Source organism: Chaetura pelagica, unplaced genomic scaffold, assembly GCF_000747805.2.
Source record: "Chaetura pelagica isolate M959 unplaced genomic scaffold, ChaPel_1.0 scaffold453, whole genome shotgun sequence".
Lineage (NCBI taxonomy): Eukaryota > Metazoa > Chordata > Aves > Apodiformes > Apodidae > Chaetura > Chaetura pelagica.
The window spans coordinates 1538329-1556242 of record NW_009952879.1 but is presented as its reverse complement, the minus strand read 5'-3'; the positions used below and the strand labels follow the sequence as shown (position 1 = coordinate 1556242).

The following is a 17914-nucleotide window of genomic DNA, read 5'->3' as shown; positions in this document are numbered from 1 at the left end:
GCCAAGTGGGAGGAGGGGGCGCAGGCAGCCGAGCGGGAGGCCAAGATCGACCAGTGGCGGGCCAAGTGCATCCAGGAGGTGGAGGAGAAGAACCGGGTACGGCCCTGAGAGAACCGATCCTGCCTGGCCCGGCTGCAGCGCAGCCTCCCGGGGCCTCCTGCACGTCCCTGCCTGGCGCAGAGCTGGGGGAGACCTGTGGGTAACGGGCTCACGGCGGCCTGTGCCTGCCTGGTACAGGCTTTTGGACCCTCAGTTCAATAGCTGCCACCTGGGTGCTGCAGGGGTTCCACTCACATGAAGACACCCTCTTTCCATGGCCCACATCCTCCTTAAAAGCCTTGGTGGGCATCTCAGTTCGCCACACTCACGTCCTTGGCCTTGACAGTCGAGGTTTAAGTGGTTTCTGAACACTTAGCCGTGTGTGGAGGCCTTCCTTTCTGCTCCCCAGCTGCCTGCCTGCCCCTTGCTGCTCACAGCTGTGGTCAGTGCTGTTTCAGGAGCTGTAACCCTGCAGGCTGCATCCTTTTACAGCTGCTCTTTGTAAGCTTTTTGGTCTCACCAGGAAGTCAAAAAGATGCAAAGCAAAGAAACAAACAAACCCAAAACCACAAACCACCCCACATCAGGCTTGTGTTGGCTCTCTGCCAGATAGCTTCCTTTCTATAGGTGCTGGAGTGGCCCAGAGCAGCTGTTGGACGAGGTTCTGTGTGCAGACTGTGGTGTGTTCATGGTCTTGAATTACTGAGCTATTGAATCAGGATTATTAATGTTTATTGGTCGTGTTTTTCTTATCGTTCTGTGGTTAAAGTTTATCAGCTTTTATTAGTTCAGTAGCTATTTGGCCCAAACTTCTGAGTTCCTCAGCCATCTTTTTAATTCACAGAAGTCTGTTGTGCTTCAGGTTTTTATAAAAGGCAAGGTTGGATGGTTGACTTGCTTGCTAAGGATGTGTTAAGGAAGTTGCTCTGTTCTCTAGTGCTTCACTTATCTTGAAAGTACCGTTCCATTCTTGTCTACATGGGAATTTTCACACATCCTGCCTGGTTTTTCTTTTTTCCCCTTGGTTTCCTAGGAACGAGAACTTAAGGCTGCTGCAGACAGTGTTTTGTCTGAAGTCAGGAAGAAACAAGCAGACACCAAGAGGATGGTGGATGTTCTGCGCGCGTTAGAGAAGCTTCGGGCGCTGAGAAAAGAGGCCGCTGCCAGGAAAGGTTCATGAAGAGATTTTTCCCAAACTTCTTTTAATTGTGCAGACAGGAACTAGATGTGTGTGCCCTCTGCTGCTAGCAGGGTTCAGCCTGAAAAAAACTTGTTTATTAGTGATCTTAGTGATGTTGTTATGCAGGAGTAACTATAAAATGCTGGATGTAGTGGTTCTGGTTCCTGTGTTTCCAGGCTCTTTGTTGACAGAAGAATTTTTCTAGTCAGGTAGTTGTTATCAGAGTTAGGCTCATGTTCTGAGATTTTGCCAGCTGCAGTTTGATAACAGACCTGAGAGCAGAAAAATATAAAATTAATTGAATGCAAATTCAAAATTTAAAATTAATTCTCTTTCTGTTTAGGTCTTTGTCCACCCCCCTCAGCAGACGAAGCATTTGAAAGTCAGGTGGAGAGTCTCAAAACGTTGCTCAAAAATCGCACAGAGCTGTATGAAGCTGAGGAGAGAGCACTAAGGGTTATGTTGGAGGGAGAACAGGAGGAAGAAAGGAAGAGAGAAATGGAAAAGAAACAGAGGAAGGAAAGGGAAAAACTACTACAGCAGAAACTCGAAATTGAGTCCAAGCTTTTTGGGAATCCAGGTAAGTTCTGCATGCCATTCTTGACAGAATATTTTCACACCACACCCCTATCTCTTAGAGACTTGATTTCAAATGCCGGCACAGGAATAATTGAGACTTAAATCATCCACTGGGGTAATTTACACTCTGAGGAAAAGATGGGATGACTGTAGTGTGCTGTTAACATGTGATCTAAGAACTGTTCAGCTCTTCACCATAGAGCACAGTGTATCTCAGGTCAATGATGTTTTGCAAGAAGAGGTAGGTGAAGCTGAAGTGAGAGCAAACTGAATAGACTGAAGATTTCCAGCACCCAACAGGTGCTTTAGTCTGGTGATTTGGTGAGTTGAGATTCTGGTAATCTGAGAATTCAGTGTCCTTATGTTGCCTGTGTTTAGAGGATGGAAGCAGGAAAAGTTTTGCCAGTCTTGCCTGGCCTCTGACAGCTCTGGTAAGGATGAGGAGATGTGCAAAACATGTAGAGAGTCCTTAGTATATTCCTTAGGGAAGTGATCTTAGGTTACAGCTGGGGAGCAGCAAATTAATTTACAAGTTTGGGGCTTCTAAGACATTTTAGAATCAAAGTCTTTCCAGCTTATGGAATGATTCCTGTTTGTGTTTTGACAGATGAATTTCCTCTAGCCCACCTCCTGCAGCCCTTCAGAGAGTATTACTTGCAAGCTGAGCATTCTGTAGCAGCTCTAATCCAGATCAGGTAAAAACTAAAGTATTTTATTATTAAAGATGACAAGTATTGTTTGTTGTTGTAAAATTGTGATGCCTTTTGGCTCCTTATCTTCCAAATATGTTTATGCCACGAGTTGTCCTGTTTCTTTTCAGCCAAGGATCAAGCTTCTTGCTTGATAGAGTTGTATCCAAGAGGTGGCTGTGTGAAGCTGAGGGTACTTCCATGGATAACCATCCCATTTAATAGAACAGTACATAGAATTTTCACGCTTGTGCTTGATAGAGTTGTATCCAAGAGGTGGCTGAGGGCACTTCCATGCATAACCATCCCATTTATTAGAACAGTACATAGAATTTTCACATATATGTTTTGAAAAAAAAGCTTTGGAGTACAATTTATAGTGGTTTATGTGTTGATCAGTGTGGAAAAATACCTTAGTGAGTGTCTAATAAATCTGATTACCAAAGGAATTCCAACTGTTCTCTCAAACAATGCTCTCTCTGTTAAAGGCACGAATGGGATCAGTTCTTGGTGCCAGCTGACCACCCGGAAGGAAGCTGCATCCCTCCAGGATGGGTTCTTCCAAGTCTCCCCACAAATGACACTTGGGCTACAGCTGTCAGATAATTTAGTAATAAATTATTTTAACATTAGAGGAATGTTTCTTTGTAGTAACATGTAAATATGAGAGGGTCTGATGAGGAAGTCTCATCCTCTGTTTCAGTAGCCAGGTACTGGAATATCTTGAAGAAAAGTGCAAGAAATGTTTTTGCCTTCTGACTCCGGGGGAAAAGATCTGAACAAGCCCAGAGCTGCCAAGCCTCTCATGGTATGGAATTACAGTCCCACTGCAAAGTTCTGTTAACAAGTCTGTCTTAGTAAAGCAGCATTGCTGACGAGGGTATTCGTGCCAGTATTAACATCCTGTTCTTAAGTAGCTATTATCTTTAAAAGCCTAAATCCAGATGTTGAAATCTCCAGAAAGAAAGAAGTTTAAAAAAAGAGAGATCATTAGTAGACATGTTTTTCTTCTTAAATGAAGCATGTGAAGCATCACTGTCAAAATAGTTCCTGTATTTTTGCGCGTAGAAACAAACCTATTACAAGTTTAAACATATTCTGAGTACAAACAAAATGGGGCTTTTCAAGCTGGATTAAAGCAGCTGCTGACATTTTACTTCTGTGGACTAATACTGGTTCCACAACATAGAAAAAAATCCCAGTTGTGGTGAAACAAGTCAGACAGCCGTGTGAATATATTGAGATTTGATAAATAAGCCTGCTGGAAAAAAACCAAATCTGACATCTAACTGACTGTGATTTGTTTTTGCCTATATAGCTATTTTTGTACAGGGACAGATCATATGTATAATACTTGATGAAAAAGCACAGCTTTGTTTTGTAAGTTGTTTTTTGTTACAGAATAAATAGAGGAAAATTGATGTATTTTTTTGTTTATAGCATTTTTAACTTCAAGGGAGAGATTTGGTTTAGTACTTGGCATCAAACATGACTCCAAAATACAGGTTACAGTGAACTCCTTGGGAGGTAAAAGGTTCTGATTTGTGTGTCTGTACATCCTCCTGTCCCTGCTGCCACTTCAGTACTCCAAGACCTGTGTCTGGGTTGGACCCTGGGGAGTCTTGCAACTTCAAATAGCCCAGCAGCAACGTCAGACCCAGCGCCCTCAGCTCAGTGACCAGAGGATGCTCTGCCTTCGTAGTTGGGCTCCTAATCCCATCAGCATGTCTGAGGAGACAGGCTCACTGCCTAAGCTGTGATCATCTTCAAACTGTCAAAGTCAGCTGCTTGTCTGACACTGCAAGAGTTTAAAGAGCTGAGCAGCAGATAAGCAGGCAGTGGAAAAGCAGCCCTGGTCTGTGAGGGGAGCTCTGTGGGTCCATCTGAAGGTAAGGAGAACTTCAGGTTGTCGACAAGAACAGGACTTGAAAATGCCAGTGGGTGATGCACAGTTAGTGTACTTCACTCTCCTGCTTTCTGTGCTTTGTTCTATGTATTTGCTCTTGTCTAATGATATCTGCATTAAAATGTTACGTTTTTAGTGAGGAAGTTGTTGAATCCACAGATGGAAGAGGAATGTTTAAAGTCTTAAATGGTGATAGGGTATTAATTCTTAAAAAAACCCTCCGTATTAGTATTTAAGGTTCAAATTTTTCTAAGTATAGTGTTTCCTACTGTCTCCTATGGTATCTCCTATTGGTTTTAAGTTTTAAAAGGTAATTTAGGCCTGAAGAAAAGAGAGGCTGGTAATGAGTTTCCAAGAGTTACTTGCATCCTATTCCTTCCCAGCTCCCAGTGCCATTCAGGTTTCTCGTGCTTGTAAGGCATATCCTCTTCCTGCTAAGAATTTGTTTGATTGCCAGCCCATGTCTTTGATGTCAAAGCACACAGGGATGGCGGGAAGCAGATGAAGTCAGGACCCTTGTAGGAGCTGCTTTCTGGTGTGAGATGGTGTTTGCCACTGCCTCTCTTTTATCTTTGTCTAGTGGTGTTTTTGTTGCTTCCCACCCCAATGTACTTTTTTTCCAAATAGTGGATTCAGGGATTAACACCTGTGGGAGCCTCTCTCAGAGCACAGTATCTGTGCAGTGAAGTACAGCAAGATATGGTACCATAATCTCTCCATATTTTCTTCATCCTGGCTTCAGCTGCATTCCCAGCCCATCCTCATCCCTTAAAGTCATGTTTAAAACCAAGCAAAGCCATCCTAGGCAATGGATGACAGGATGTGCCTTTCCTTTACACCCAGTTGCCACCAGCAGTGATCAGTACTGCCTGGCTCTTGGGAAGAGCCAATTGACAGGCACAGGCTGCCTGGCCAGGCAGAGGAGCTGGAGGATGCTGGGGGAAGGTGGCATTGCCTACAGATGCTTTCACGCATTGTCTTTGTCAGTGCTGACGTAGGTGGGAACTTAGGCTGAGCCCTCTTAGGCAGGGGAGCAGGTGGCCTGGCTCTGTGTGGGCTCCCGACACGTTGCCTGTGTCTTGTGTTGGCAGCAGGACACGTGTGGCAGCAGCAAAGCTGGTTACAGTTCTGCTTGCCCTGCAGCCCTAGGTATTAAAGGCTCCTGGCTTAAGCAGGAGAGCAACAACTCTTGTAATTCTGGTAAGATCCAAGTTGCACTGAGCAATTTTGTGTGTTGCTCTTTGTGGTGTGGAAACAGTTTGTTAGTCCTGTGCTGACATAAGAAACTACCTTGAATGCCATTTCTTATTATAAACTCTTAGTTTTGCCTTAAACAGGCATCTTTTTATTTCCTTGTATACATTAATCTGTGTATCTTCTTTTAGTGGATTGTTTATCCTTATTGTCACAGAAGCTGTTTTTTTTTAAAGGCAAGGGATGGGAAGCAGTGGGGCATGCATGAAGATAGAAGCAGAAGACAAAAACACTCAGGATCTTTGCCAAATGGAGCTCTAAACTTGGTCTGGTCCTGCTGGAGCAAGCTCAGAATAGGAAAGGATAGTTCAGAAAATCTTTCCAGTGTCAGTAATTAAGACTTCACAAACCTGGGCATTGCACACCAGTCTGGCAGCATCTGTAAGGGCTGCCATCCTTTTACCAGCATCACTTGAAATGACTCATCTTTCTCTCCTTCCACCCAAGTTAAAAGGTGCCAGTCCTGCCTTTTACAGTTCTGTTTCATCCCTTTCTCTGGCAGCACAGAATCAGGCAGCAGCAATGAGCTACCTGGATGAAGTTCCTTTCCGGACAACCTGGAGCCTTGATGGAGACTCTGGGGGAGAAAACACTTTAATCACCGCCCCAGACATCAAGATCCCTGACTGCACTGACATCCTCATGAGCACCCTGGTGAGTCACCTCCACCCATGTCCACATCCAGATTCACTTGGGGGGATGCTCAAAGGGATGCCAGTGGTACTTGCCTTTTCTTGTGAAAGAAGGGAAACCTCTCCTACTAATTGATCTCCTCTTAATTATCTGATTTGCAGGAGTGGGAGGAGCTGAGGGCAATTGGTGGTTGGTGTGAGTGAGGCAGGAGTAGATTTGAGGGTGGTTTTTTATAATCTCATCTCAGCAAGAGGATTGGGTCTTTCTGGGAAAGAAGGATAAACTTCAGGCACTGCTCTGGGCTCTTTTCTAGTCTGGAATCATCACTATCCCATTTATTAATAATATTTATTACATATTTATTAAATCTAGCAGAGGTGTAAGCATGCAACACTACCTGTGCTGGCAACATATACATTAGACATATATAATACCCTGTGGCACTTTGTGAACTTCTACATGGCTCAGTCCTGTCTTCTGCATTGTGTTTCCTTATCTCAGTTTTGCTAACCCCTGCCTCCAAAATGACACACCTCAGATCCCCAGAACACATTTAACATGAAGAGTTGCTGCGTTGTTTGTTTTAGCTATTTCTCCAAAGAGAATTTTAAGGCATACATTTTTGCTACCTGTGTAAAGGCAGGTGATGCTCTGGATCCCCAGGGACCAGCTGAGATTGTCCACCATCCTGTCCTGTCCCAAGAAACCCCCAGCCCTGGGTTTCTGCCTGGTTGGAAACATGTCAGTGCTCCCCCCAGAGGCCAAGCGATTACGCTGGCAGTGCAGGCTGATCCTTCTGGAGGCACAAGGTGGTGTTTTCCTTGGGGAAGTGGTTTGGGTCCACCGCTGGCAAGTGAGTGGCAGGGAGCAGTGAAAACAGCATTCCTGGGCTGTGAATGTACTTGCCTGCCCATCTGGAGGAAGCCTTGTTTGGAGTGCTCTGGGACAGAAAGGCTTGTTTGTTCCAGGAACACCCTCAGATTTTAGTCTTAAACACACTTATATTTTAAGCTAGACTTTGTGGAAATGATGACTCTGTCTGGGGACCAACCAAGCCCCCAGTGCTGCTGGAGACTCACGTGGCCTGCCTGTGCTCAAGTTGGCATCTCCCTCCTTGGTGGCTCCTGAGTCCCCATGCCCAAGGTGGCTCTGCCAGATGCCACTAATGAGAGCCACAGGGGGGGGCAGCCCATAACCTGCAGCTGGCTGCAGTAGCTCTCTGCAGCTGCCTGAAATTGGGATGCCCATGTCTCCTGTCTGCACCCTCTCCCTTTCCACAGTAGCCAAACTGACACAAAGCCACCCCAGAGCATAAAGCATCCATCAAGAGAATTGCAGGTACAACTCAAAAAGACTAAGAACTTTGTAGCCAGATTTTTTTTCAAGTAGGGATGAGGCTGGCACTGCCACAGCTGTAGTGCCCATAGCCAGTCCCAGTGCTCAAGGAAAGAGGAGCCAATATGGGAAGGATGCAGATCTTAGGGTGCTCTCATGAAGAGCATGGTTTGCTCTGTGCCAGCTGGTTTCAGCTGCTCTCACCAGCTGCTTCCCGTTCTTCCACAGCACGACTTCTCGCTGGAAAGAAGAGCACTTTACTGGGTTGAGGTGGCCTCCCAGCAGCAAACCTCCCAGCGTCCAGTCACCTCTGAAGTGGTCCCCACAGCTCCACCATGCTGGCTGCTGCTGGTGGACCCTGCCGAGAGCTGTGGGGGCCGCGCACGGGACGGGGCAGTGCGGCGCTGCCGCAGCCTCTGCGCTGCCAACGGCAGCTACGGGCACGGCCGCGGCACCGGGTCCGACACCGAGAGCGAGACCTGGCACTCGGATGAGGACGGGTACTCGGAGGATGATGAGTACTCCTCCACCTCCTGGGAAGAGAGTGACAAGGATGACAAGGCTTTCAAGAGGAGAACCGCTGGGAGAGGCGTGTCTCTACATCCCAGCTTTTACCAGACCCGACCAAAGACATCACCTGGTTTGCTGGAGCCCCCACCAGAGAACAACAGCCATAGCCCAGCCAGCCCGGACCTGAGCAAGCAGAAAAGATCCAGAGTGATATTTAACAACATGAAGAACGAGCTGGAAGCAGCAAGGAGGAAGTTGGCTTCTTTGGTGCATCCTTTGAACAGAGCCACCTCGGAGAGCAGAGAGGTCCCAGTGCCACGGCCGCTCCCTCAGCGCCCCAGCAGCGCCTGCAGCATCAAGTACAGGCCAGCCCGAGGCACGTTCCACCTGGGGAACATAATGCCAGCTCCTCCAGCCAGGACCATGCTGATCCCCCCAGTCAAACAGCATAAACCCACGGTGCCGGTGAGATGTTTTCTTTTGGTAGCCCTTTGCTTGTTGCTGAGACAGGAGGGAGGTGGAGAGCATCAAATAGGTCCCATTTGCTGGGGTCTGGCCAACAAAACAGGAGCAAAGTGGGGCTTTGGGAACACTGAACTCATGGGTGGGAAATGGCTGAGTTTTTGTAAGTTTGATCCTAACCAAAATATCCCTGTTTTTCTGACAAGTAAGTAATCTTACTTGATTTTCAATTGAAACACAAAAAAAAGTAAGCTAAATGAGGGATTTTCTCTCTTTCCATTTTCCTTCCCTCTAATGTATACAAACAAAGTTTATGGGAAATGCCCCCTTGCAGCCATCATGTCTTTTCTAGGAAACTCCATAGTCCTACTGGAAATCCTGATTGTTTAATGACAAAGACACTGATGGGAGGTGCTGGAGCAAATTCTGCTTTCTGTCACCTTGGATCTGGATTTCACCATGTTTTTTAAGAAATTGCATCTCATCCACCCACTTGAGAGATGAATTACTTAAACCCCACAATTAAAACCATCAGACACATGAAAGGCTGGCTTGTTTATACGTTGTTGCATTAGAGGGAGGGTAATTAAGGCAAGATTAAATGCCCATGTGTATTTATACACATAAGCATTTATTCTAGCCATTATACTTAAACCCCACAATTAAAACCATCAGACACATGAAAGGCTGGCTTGTTTATACGTTGTTGCATTTAGAGGGAGGGTAATTAAGGCAAGATTAAATGCCCATGTGTATTTATACACTAAACAGCTGTTGCAACTAATTGCTAATCCACCCCCATGCTCAGCTGCTGTTACGCATGGATCGTGCCAAATACTCGTACTCTGGCGAGTGTTGCTATGTGTAAGATCGTTTCTGGAGATGGCTTTGTAACAGAAACCTTAAATATATTTGATAAACATCATGGGCATCAGGGGAGCTTCCTCCTGCCTGGTCTGCTGCATCTCTTGCCTCCAGCAGTGCTGCCTCTGGCTTGGCTGCTCCAGGATGACATTTATTGTTGGAGATATGACTGGGATTCCCAGGGAAGGGAAGCTGCTTTTGCTCACTTTGCCCCCTGAACCCTTTTGAGCCCTGTTTTCTCTGATCTGTAGTTGAGCCTGGATTTAGTTAGGTCCAGTCTCCTTTGATGATCATGGAGGTTTATTCCATGTACGAGCATTTTCCTTTTCTGGAGGGAGCAAGGTAAGCACCAGCGTTGGAAAGCATTGCTTCAGCCTGTGTTGTTTAACATTGTTTCATAAGCTGGAGCAAGACCATCATCTGCTGTTTTTTCTTGCAGTCCCTCAGCCCCTACACCTGCCTCCCCCCTGCCTGCAAGCCTGCCTCCACGCCTGCAGAACCTCTCAGTTCCCACAGATCCCAGCCGGATTCAGCAGCTGACCTGCTCTCAGCGCTGAGCCAGGAGGAGCGAGACCTCATTGAGCCCGTGGCAGCCTTGGGCTACTCCACCCGCAAAGCCATCCTCACCCTCCAGAAGACTGGAAAGCAGAGCTTAAGTCAGGTTGGTGGAGATAGCATGGTGCTGTGGAAAGCTTTTGGTACAGAAAAACTTGATTCTCATGGAAAAGGGATGGCTGTCTGCTTGGGGTGGACTTGTGGTGGCCTTGGGTTTCCCACTTTGGTGTCAGACCGCAGTTGACAGGGTTTTCCATGGGATCACACATCTGTGTTTTTGCTATAATAAAATAGCAGTGAGTGGCCCTCAGCTTTTCAGTGAGTAGTAACAGCCTGGTATCATTTGTTCAATCTGCTGTATGGAGTGTGGTGTCCTTTTGAAGTACCCATTTTGCCCCCGTATATGGAAACTTCTTGCACATCAGTTTTTCCCAGTTGTTAGATTTGTATGATTATTGCCATGGCTCATCCTGTCAGAGCTGGGCTGTACAAATGCCTTGGAGATTTGCCTGGGCTTTCTCCAAATCACAAGCTCCCCTCACTGGAACAACCAGGGACTGACTCCCTACAAGCATTGAGAGCTCTTTTCCTGAGGAACCCTGTGTAATAACCTATAATTTATTTCAAATAATGAACATACAATCTCTTCCTACCCCTGGTATCTGAGTACATCACAGCTCGTTGTGCAGCATCCCAATTCCCAAGGTCTCTGAACCCCTCCATGGTCCAGGTGGGCTTGGTGCGTTTTTGGTTTAGGCCCAGACCATGACATCCCAAATGATGAACCTCTGACACACTGGGACAACTAACTGTGCTTGAGCCTTTTAGAGAGGGTCTTCCACCAAAACTGAGAAGGCGTCACCTTCTTAAGGCAGCAGACTTGCCTTCTCCACAAGGTCAGGCTCTGCCAGGTTGACTTGACACTGCAAAGAAATGGAGCAATTTTTGGCTATCGTCTGTGGTATGAGGGAAGTTGCTGGCTCTGACCCTCTGGCTTGACAAGCTTGAGGCTGGACCTTCCCATCCAGGTGGAGGATTTATCTGGACTAAATTACCTAGCTAGCTCTTGCAGAGAGAGAAGGAGCTTGATCCCAGCTTAGCAAGAGGGATGTCCAGGGGACTGTCACACCAAAGAGCAGGAGCAGCACCAAGCAGCTGCCTTTGGGTGCCAATCTCCTTCCTGTTGCCCAGGGAGCTGCCTCTGTTGACTGGGCCAGCTCTTACTCATCTGGTTGGCCCACAAAGCTGCTCTGCAACTGAGTCATCCTGCAGCTCCTGGCTCCCTCCTGAGTCACCCTTAGCTGGACCAGCCTCCCCAGACCCTTGCTGGTGTTTCAGGCAAGCGTGGCTGCAAGCTGAGGTGGAAAGGGAGCTTTATGTCTCCAGTTCATGAAGGTTTTATCTAGGCAGAGGGAGATGGGCAGAGCACAGCCCACATTCTTTGCATGCAAGGGTGTCTTGTAACAACTGCTGTCTTGTTAGGAAGCAGCAACACTTCTTATTAAGGATGGAAATGGGAACAATCTGCTCCTTTCTGTGTTAACACAGGCACTCCCATTCCCTTTGAAAGGTGATTAATGGACCAAAATACAAGGTCTACTTTATAACCTGACTCTTCTTCCCCTGCAGTTCCCATTATTTCCAGTTACACCCAGTACAGCCAAGAAAGAACATAAAGCCAAGCCCTTTGCCTGTGTCTTACAAGTACAAAACTACCAAATTAGGCTAAAGCTTCCTAGAAAACGTTTCAACTCAAGTTAAAAACTAGAGCTGTGGGCGCTCTTCGTTGCTTGCTGGTGTCACAGGGGTTTCAGTGTGTTACAATGACAGCTTCAACCATGAAGATTGATTGTGGAACCAGATGGTAGCCAAAAATTGCTCCATTTCTTTGCAGTGTCAAGTCAACCTGGCAGAGCCTGACCTTGTGGAGAAGGCAAGTCTGCTGCCTTAAGAAAGTGACGCCTTCTCAGTTTTGGTGGAAGACCCGCTTGTTGGGAGCACCTGAAGCAAGGACCTCATGGGGTTGGGCTTTTCCAATGGGCACCAGCCAAAGTGGTACAGGGACATGGGAGATAAAACCCACCAGAGGAGGGCTTTCCTTTGCATCACTGCCCACACTTGTCTTTGGTGTGAAAAGCTCATTGCTGCACTTAACACCAAGCAGCAGCAAGTGAGGGAGGAGAGAAATCAGCAGGTTACTCATCTACCAGAGCCTGGAAGTCTCTTCCCACAGAATCTGTTTGCTATGAGGTTATTGGGTTGGCCATGTAGCAGATAAAGCCAAGCTCTACAGGGCTGCCTGCCCTGGAGGAACTTCATGTCCAAGTGTGGTAAGGAGTCTCCTTGAGAGGAGCTCCTCCTCCCCAGTGAGCGGTGAGGCAGGGAGCTAGCAGGCCATAGTATTTAAAAACCTGGGTTTTTTAGTCATCAAGAGTATATATATAATATATCCATATCCACATATGTATATTTATATAAAAGTTATTTTAAGGATAAAATTGTTGAGCTGACAACAGCACCAAGTTCATGCTGGGCTTGAAATGCACTCCAGACTGTCAGGACTAGCCATGAGCACAGCAGTGGCTGTACCTGCTGTGACCAGGAAGAAAACTCAGCAGTGAACTGGGGTATTTAAGGTAACAAGGAAAAACAAATCAGGTTCTGAATGCCAATGATTGTCTATTTTTTTTATTTAATAAGCTGTTCCTTAAGGCTGACATTTCTTAAAATTCTTACTCTGCTCTTTAGCCAAACCAGATTAACTTGACGTTTGAGGGACCTTTTTGGCTTTTTCATATGTTTTATGGTCTTTTACTGAAACCTTCTCCTTGGCTGCAGTAGTGCTTGGGGAGGGTGGAGGTCTGCACTGGTGGAGCTGGGGAGTTATGAATCAACTTCTCCTTGGAAGAAGACAGCACAGCTTTGGGGAGCCCTGTGGGGTGTTCTTATTCTCCCAGCTATTGTGTAGCTCATTTATTATTGTCTGTCCCATATGTTTTTGGACAGTGAATGATTCTGGTGGTATTTAAAAGATGCCGCTGGGAATAGTGCTGTCAGCACTCCAAGAACAATGAGGAAAGCCAAAAATAACTGTTGACTTTCTGTAATGACAGCACACGGGTCTCCCCTGGGGTGGGTTTTGTACTTGGACCTTGGAGTGAACCCACAGGCACCCGAACCCCAGCACATCAAAGGGATGTGGGGTCAGCTGAGGGTAGACATCTCACCAGGATGGGCTCTGCTTCACCCCCAGCTTGGAGGTCATCACTTTGTATCTCAGATGGTTCAGATGTTTGGTTTGCTCCTTGTCCTCCCTCCAGCTTGTTCCTGTTCCCACCTTGTGAAGGCTGGGGGTAGAACCAAGACCTTGTCTTCTCGCAGTGGGAGTCCTGCTGATGGACAGACTGCCCTGGCTGAACATCAGATGGGCAGCCAGGAAGACAGTTGCATCCCAGGTCCTCCCCAGAAGCATATCCCTGGAAGCTGGCACAGTGGGCTCCTGAATCCACTTGCACCCATGTCTGTGCGGTTTGATTAACCTTGGTTGTCTTCTTCTGCAGTTCCTGAGCTACCTGAGTGCCTGTGACCGGCTGCGGAAGCAGGGCTATGAGGAAGGGCAGGTGGAGGAGGCCATGGAGATGTTCCAGTACTCGGAGAAAAAGGTCAGAGTGGGACAGCACAGCTGGGCCCTTTGTGCTGTGTCCTCTGGGGTTGCTTTACCAGCCCCACCAACGTGGGGCTGCACGTTCCCCTCCTCCATCACCTTGCCCAGCAGGTCAGACTCATTACTCTGCAAACAGCAAGTCCTCACTTGTGGCAGACCCTCTTAGGACCCCCTGGGAAGGACACCTGCTCTGTTCTCCATCCATCCTAACTCCCAGCTGTGCAAGCACAATTCTCACTCAGCCCCTGCATGGGGAGTCTCCCAACCCAAGCCTAGCACGCTTGCTACCTCCCTCCTGATTCCCTCTTTGTATCCACCCCCCAGGAAGAAGAGCCGTGGTGGCACTCAGGGTGTTGGTGTCCATCACCAGTCCCTCCTGAGTGTAGCAAAGAGCTGGGGTGGGAGAAAAGCAGCTGGAAATTTGGGCTGGGGTGTTTGCAGTGATGCTGTTGGCACAGATGGCTGGCTCACTGCTTAGAGGTGTGGCAGCAGGAGGGTGTCCAGGTCTCAGTGTCAGCCAGGGGGTTATTTATTGAGGACACAGCTCCAGGGGGTGTTGTGGTGCTGGGGCCCAGCCTGAGCCAGGGGGGAAGCCAGACAAATGAATTCCAGCTTACACTCACTGCCTGTCCCCAGTCTCTTTATAATGCAGGCAAACACTCGCATGGAATTCAGATTAAACTTGATAAGGAATAAGTGAATCTAGAGACTTTATGAAATGTTTCTTATTAAAAAAGCTGGTGTAGGGGCACACTTGTAGGTGCTGGCAGTGGTACCTGTGCCCTCGCTCTGCTCTCAGCCATGGCACCAGCAGTGCCCTTCAGCAGTAATACAACCCGGCCAGGGGGCCTGGCTGCAGCCTCGTCACCTGATGCTGGTCCTGCTGCAACTCCACGATAAATCCAGCCCTAAAACCCCACGATAACATCACTCCTTTCTCTTCCTTCTTCCTCCAGGCAGCTGAATTCTTGCACTTGTTGGCTCAGTTTAATGATATGGGTTTCCAGCAAAATGAAATCAAAGAAGTTCTTTTGCTTTGTGGGAATCAGAGGGAGAAGGCACTGGAAGAGCTTGTGATGAAAGCCCAGTGACCAGCATTCTGGACCCCAGTCACAGCTTCTCCTCTCCAGACGAGACCACCAAAGGCCTTGGGTGGGTTGACACTTGCTCACCACAAACCTGCAGAACACCACCGTGATGTCTCAGCTCGTTTCATGGACATCCATCACAAGTGTGTTCATCACTGTACTAGGGCAAAGGCTTTCTAGCAGGAGTGTTTCTCTCTCCACCCGCACTTCTCCACCCTTGATCATCTCAGCTGTTCAGATCAGATGCAATTAAGATCTGAACCACCTTCGGCTTAGATTTTGCAAAACTCAAACCAGAGTTTTTCCCCTCCGCCTGGGGATATGGGTATTGTGTTTTCAACTGCAGTCAAATGTGGTTTCTTAAAAGGATTGTATAAGTTCCCAGAAGATATTGTTCTTACAAAAACTGAAGGCTCCTGCAGAAACATTTGGTGGTCCTTGCTTGGGAGAGTCTCAGCTGACTTAGTCATGGTTGAATATTGTAACTGAAATCCAGCCTGATCACATTAGCTTCTCCTTTTAAACCAGAAACTTGAGCTACATACACAACTCTGTGAGGATGAGGAAAGAAAACAGGCTGCCCTTGCTCTAGAAATACATGGAATTTTATCCAGTGCAGTGGAAAATGTCTTATGCAAGGATTTGTGCTCGGGGAACATCATGAAATCAACAGAGACGGGGAGCAGCTCGGCTGCCCTCGTGCTCTGCCCAAATCAGGAATATTCAGGGGAGGCTTCCCTAAACTGTGGAGACAGTGGCTCCAAATGAAGTTAAGCAGAAATGTCACAATCAAGAAAATCTGGATGCCTAAGGGACTTTTTGTACCTAACTGAAGGACGGAGAATGGGAGATGCAAATCACCTTATGGAGTGTGTTTCTTGGCTTGGCAGTGGAACACTGGACAGGGTTTTCACAGAAAAGTACATTATTTTCTTCTGAATTAGATACAGATGTAATTTCTTCGAGTAAAGATGGTTGGAGGGGTTGTTCTGAAATGTATTTGTGTCTTTCCCTGTGAAAATGCCAACTGGCACAACCTAGCAGAGAAAATCCTTAATTAGTTGCATTAGTACCATTTTTCCATTGTATCCTTCCAGACAATGTCCAAGCCCAACGTATTGCCATCGAGTCACAATGCCAGGTCCCTTCTCCCTCTATCTCTAGACAGGTGCCAAACACCAGGAGCAGGGTTCAAGCCTCCACAGCTGCTTTCATCCTCCTCTGGATGCAACACGGACACTTGGCATCCAGGTTTTGAGGGACTTGACCCATCCATACCTAAGGATGCTTTATACCCTCTCTTCAATGGCATTTAAAAGGAAAACTTGGCACCTTCTATGGCCAAGGGAAATATCCATGGGGAGCTATCTGGGGAGCTCACAGGCTCTTCTGGGAGCTCCCAGCCCTGTTTTTCCTCCAGCTTTTGCTTGGTTATACAAGCTTTTATTTTTGCTACGGCCCTTATAAGGCAAGTCCATTCTACAGACAGCTTTTCATTACGTTCATCCTTGCCAAGATGATGTCACCTTAAAAAAGAAACTTGCAAAAGGTTGAATTGTGATTAGATAGATCCCTTTGCTTCAAACCATAATCTTTGGCGGAGCAAACACTGTGGAGATTGGAAGGGGCAGATGAGGGTGCTGTGCTGGTGCCAGCAGAGTGTGACAGCGAGGGCTGAATGTTGGTGGAGCCAAGCACATTGGCAGTGTTGTGCCCACTCACTTTGCAAAGGCTGAGCAGCCTCCTGCTCTCCTTAGGGATTTTCTTGGTCCTGGCTCATCATCGTTTCCCCCTGCTTGCAGAGGTAAGAACTGTGTGGTTTTCCCTCTCTTTTCTCCTAAAACTATCTTGTGGGACTTTATCATGGTCTGGATTGATGGATGCTGTGAATGACTCCTCCCTTGGGAGCATCCATGCCATCAGCTGTGCCTGCCAACACCTGCTCCCAGGTGCTACACTTAAAACCTTCAAACTTTTTGCTTTTTGTCAGCAAATATCTCTGTAAAACCCTGAACTGTCAAAAAAACCCAGCGTGTGATGGTAGGGGAGAGGTTGTATCGCTTGGCGGTCTTGGAGCTGGAGGGAAGGGGAGAGCCTGCCAAGTTCAGCTCTCCCTAGTGAGCTGCAGGAGCCCAAGAGAAATATTTTAGTAACAGAATTATTTTAACTTTCTTTTAATGGAGGGTTTAAGCTGCTTGTTCAACTTGAAATGGTTTTAAAGTGCCGTGCCTCTGTGAGCTGCTCACAGTTAGAGGAGGACAGCGTGATATGTTAATTGGCTTCATCTAGGAAGGGAACAGGGATTTAACTTGCTGGACTTTCTGCTAACAAGGATAGTAACACTGCTCAGCTAATGCTGTGGCCTGGTGTGGAGTTGGGTGAGGTGCACCAGTGTCCTTTCCTGTCGCACCATCAGCCCTCACACCTCCACCAGATGCTGTCCCCATCCTGGGGGTGACAGCGGAGTGGTGGCCTGGCTTGGTGGCAGAGGGCACTTGAGGACAAGACACATCAAGTGGGTTTCAGTCTGGGCATGGATGTGAGCTGGGGTTTTCCTGTTTGGTTTGGTTTGTGGTTGTGTTGTGTGAGTTTTTTCTCAAACACAGGAACTGTTTTGAAAACGCTGGGAACTTGGTGGGGTCAGCAGTGGAGGCATTTGAGGCGTCCCAGCTGGTATTGCCTTCCGCTCCGTCACGGCCAGGACGGCACGGGCAGCCTGGAGCCTGCCCCAGGGGTGGGAACCAGCTCAGCCATGGCTGGGTTTGCTGCTCTCCTGGTCCCCACAGATCTCCCAGCACAGGGGATCTCTGTGTTCTCCTGCTGTCCCCAGAGCTGGTGTTGAGGGCAAGTAACCTTCAACGGCAGGTGTTGGGAACAGCTCATCTGGTTACAGAGCTCAGCTAACAGGGAATCAGAAACACAGACAATTTGGGTGGGAAGAGACCTTTAAAGGTTACACTGCTCAGAGCCCCGTCCAACCCAACCTTGAATATTTCCAGGGATGAGGCTTCTACCACCTCTCTGGGCAACCTGGGCCAGTGTTTCACCATCCTCATAAAAAATTTATTCCTAATATCTGGTCTCAATCTCCCCTTTTTTAGTTTAAAAACCATCACCCTATGTCCTATTGCTACAGGCCCTGCTAAAAAAGTTTGT

At 47.4% G+C, this 17914-nt stretch overlaps 2 protein-coding genes across 2 annotated transcripts in view; both read left to right on the top strand.

Moving 5' to 3' along the window:
- PDCD7 (programmed cell death 7) overlaps positions 1 to 3213 on the top strand; it is a 3858-nt gene extending 645 nt beyond the window's left edge. The window contains exons 2-6 of the mRNA XM_009995331.1: positions 7 to 96; positions 1073 to 1211; positions 1563 to 1799; positions 2406 to 2493; positions 2976 to 3213. Of these exons, the coding sequence (XP_009993633.1) occupies positions 7 to 96; positions 1073 to 1211; positions 1563 to 1799; positions 2406 to 2493; positions 2976 to 3093 (672 nt within the window). The 3' untranslated portion in view covers positions 3094 to 3213. The remainder of the gene's footprint in view (positions 1 to 6; positions 97 to 1072; positions 1212 to 1562; positions 1800 to 2405; positions 2494 to 2975) is intronic.
- Positions 3214 to 6169: 2956 nt separating this feature from the next.
- On the top strand, positions 6170 to 14761 carry UBAP1L (ubiquitin associated protein 1-like). Its single transcript, XM_009995298.1, has 5 exons — positions 6170 to 6301; positions 7844 to 8590; positions 9891 to 10112; positions 13567 to 13668; positions 14627 to 14761. Exons 1-5 carry the CDS (start codon positions 6170 to 6172, stop codon positions 14759 to 14761), a joined length of 1338 nt encoding a protein of 445 aa, XP_009993600.1.
- Positions 14762 to 17914: the final 3153 nt, after the last annotated feature.

What these genes read in the sequence shown, in the direction of transcription:
- UBAP1L (XM_009995298.1), top strand. Translation starts at nt 6,170, where the DNA reads ATGAGCTACCTGGATGAAGTTCCTTTCCGGACAACCTGGAGCCTTGAT. An exon ending in ACATCCTCATGAGCACCCTG is followed by an intron (nt 6,302 to 7,843) that starts GTGAGTCACCTC and finishes GTTCTTCCACAG; the next exon opens with CACGACTTCTCGCTGGAAAG. An exon ending in GAAAGCAGAGCTTAAGTCAG is followed by an intron (nt 10,113 to 13,566) that starts GTTGGTGGAGAT and finishes CTTCTTCTGCAG; the next exon opens with TTCCTGAGCTACCTGAGTGC.